The 3,070-nt window shown below is 29.3% G+C and overlaps 1 protein-coding gene across 1 annotated transcript in view; it reads left to right on the top strand.

The window, feature by feature from the left end:
- The window catches only part of LOC102672457 (ribosomal oxygenase 1), a 44,731-nt gene extending 41,721 nt beyond the window's left edge, over positions 1-3,010 (top strand). Inside the window, exon 6 of the mRNA XM_031513523.1 lies at positions 2,945-3,010. Coding sequence (XP_031369383.1) covers positions 2,945-2,956 — 12 coding nt within the window. The 3' untranslated portion in view covers positions 2,957-3,010. The remainder of the gene's footprint in view (positions 1-2,944) is intronic.
- The last annotated feature ends 60 nt before the right edge of the window (positions 3,011-3,070 follow it).

Here is a 3,070-nt window from a genome sequence, read left to right as displayed (position 1 = left end):
GCACGCATGCACGTAATACTCACGCAAGCAGCCAAGGCACAGACACGCGGAGGCACACATTCGGGCCGAGCCATTGCTCCAAGCCCTCGCAGAGTCAACTCAACCACCCCCGCCTCCACGACAATTCTCCACCCCTGATAAGCGTCCACCTTCTCTCGCCCCTATCGAGCCTTCACCCCTCCACCAAATCCAGACCTGGATGCCGTAGTTTCGGAACCCTGGCCCATCTATCCTCTCTCTTCTCCCCCTCTATCCCTACTATAGAGATTCTTCAGCATATAGGCCGCTCTCTATCGCCCCACCTGACTGCTGTAACTCGATGGAAAGCGGGCAAACTCTGTTTCCAACGATATCGTATGTTTTTCGCGCGAGAAGAGAATTTAAACGCGGTTTTTAATGACGCGTGGACAAAATTAAGTAGCGTGTAAATAGAATATGTATGATTTATACAAAAGTTTAAAAGTAAATGTGTGTAATTGTATATAATGTTTAATAATATGGTAAGTAAAGATATAGATATAGATATAGGAATGAAGTGCACATTGTGATGTTTGAAAAGAAATAAATTTAAAAGCAGATGTTAGGTACTTACTTTCTATGGGAATAAAAATTTTTCCTATTTTTTTCAAAATGAAATATTTTGATTCAGGTATTTTTTTATGAATCATAAAATCATTTGATGAGTGATTATAAAAGAGCAATTTATAATCTAATTGACTAATATATGTTTATATATTATATAATATATAATACTGATTATAGTTGGTTTATTTTTAATAAACTTAGGAAACATATGCGTTTTTGAAAAATTAAAACAAAGATGGATATGAATAAAAAATATAAATGAATATAAGAAAATATATATTTCAAATATATATTTGAATGCTATGATAAATATTTTGAAATAAATGTGTTATACTTTTACAGCTTTATTACAAGTAATATTAATCAAAATTTGATTAAACAAATTTGATTACATCTTGTCTATCCAAAAGCAAGATTAAATCGATTAATTTAATTAACTGTTTTGTTTATTCTTTATAATTTTATTCTTTATAATATTTTTTATAATTATATTTGTCAATTGTAATTTTTTATATAAAAGAAAATTGTTTTCTTTTCTTTAATGCAATTTCTTTCGAAAGTTTTTATCAACGTTAACAGCAATTTTTTATACGTTATGGTGAATTTTAAATATGTATAAGAAATATCGAATTTCAATCGAGGTTGAAGAAGGTATAGTTCATTAAAATGCACAATTTATATTTCATTATCAATTTAAAGTTATTGGTTTGAAATATTCAAGTTGTATTCACACAGTTTGAATATGCTACATTTAATCATTTATTTTTTTGAATAATTTTATGAATTTGTGAAATCGGTCATTTCACAACAATTTAATATTTAAGTTTCATTTTCCTATTTATATTCATAAAAATTTCATATTTGCATAAACATTCACAGTCTGAATAATTGGGCTTTTCTCTCTCTCTCTTTCCTTATAAAATATAAATTGATTTATATGGCGTAATATTATATTTCATTGTAAAATCGTAACGAATGCGATCAACAGCCTACATTAAATCATTCTCTTCTCTTTATTTTAAACGTATAAGTAAAAATTGCACGTATAAGTAAAAAAAGAAAAAGTTTATTATCAGATCATTGTTGTATGAGAATAATAAGTAATTAGATGTTTTATGCGTTATTCAATAATGGCATAACTTTTATCGATTCAATATGGAAAGTAGTAGTTTAAAATTGTATTAAACAGTTTCAAATAATGGATAAATTTACAAGATAATATATACTGCGGATCTAATCATAATTCTAGAAAATTATATCAGAAATAGCTATATTTCGTAACTTTTTTATTAAAAATATATGATTCAACTTAATCTTAACATTTATTTTATTAACTTTAAAAAAATTAAGCAATGTATTTTTTTCAAATTCTTTTTATTCTTTTCAAAAAAGAAACCACTGCTATTATTGATTTTGATCGATTCGTTAAATTCTATAAACTCTAATTGTGAATATCAAGACGTATTCATCCTCTTAGGAAAAAAAACTTTTCATTCATAATACAAAAATAAAAACGCTACAATTTTACGAAAATAATATCGAAATATCTCATTGCAACAATAAAACTTCAACTTTAATTGTTGAAAAATTCACACATTTTACACACACACAAAATAAAATTCAATCATTTCAAATTATAATCATTACTTAATATTTTAATTAATATTATTAATTAATATTTTTATTTTTATATGATTAATTTAAATTTTTTACATCTATGATAATTTTTTTGTCTTTTTAACATAATTTTTTATTGAATTTCAAGTGTGTATAAAAAAAGCATTCGAATTCAATGTTCAAATATAATTTATTATTTACATTTGAAACAATCGAAAAAATAATCAAATTGTATCTAGTTTCAAGCTTTAAATTAACAACAAATATTATTTAACCATACATTACATTTAACCAGAAAATTCTAAATAGTTTATATCTTTATATTTAACTATATTTTTATTTTCAATTTGAAACACTTATATATTTCTCTTTCCCTCCCCCTCCAGCTACTTCAGAATTTAACCTACCAACCTGTTCACCAAAATCGAGGATCCCAAAAATGGGATGGCGATAAGAGCTATTTGGAAATGATTTTCCATATAAAAAATTAAGAAAATAATTCTCCCCGTGCCTGGCCCATATATATACATTCAGCCCTGAGTGAAACTTCTCTCTTTCCAGTATCGTTCTGGCGTCCCTCGTTCTCCTGGTCCACCCTTTCCACCCTCCTCCACCCTTCTCCACCCCCCTTCCCTCCCTTCCCTCCGCGTTCTCCGCCTAACCTCCAGCACAGCATCCGCGTTCTGGAGCTGCTCTCGCAGCTCTCGTAATCGCATTTGACGTCGCTACGTTTTTGTTTCAGAGCTGTACGTGACGCTTCCGCCCATGAGGGCTCTTGGCAAAACACGCGAGCGAGGAAAAAAGAAAAGGAAAGAAAGGAAAAGAAAAGAAAAGAAAAGAAAACGGGGGAGGGAGAGGAAGGGAACAG

This window comes from Apis dorsata, unplaced genomic scaffold (genome assembly GCF_000469605.1).
Source record: "Apis dorsata unplaced genomic scaffold, Apis dorsata 1.3 scaffold_660, whole genome shotgun sequence".
Lineage (NCBI taxonomy): Eukaryota > Metazoa > Arthropoda > Insecta > Hymenoptera > Apidae > Apis > Apis dorsata.
Note: the sequence above shows the minus strand (reverse complement) of the source record. Positions and strands in the feature narration are given on the sequence as shown.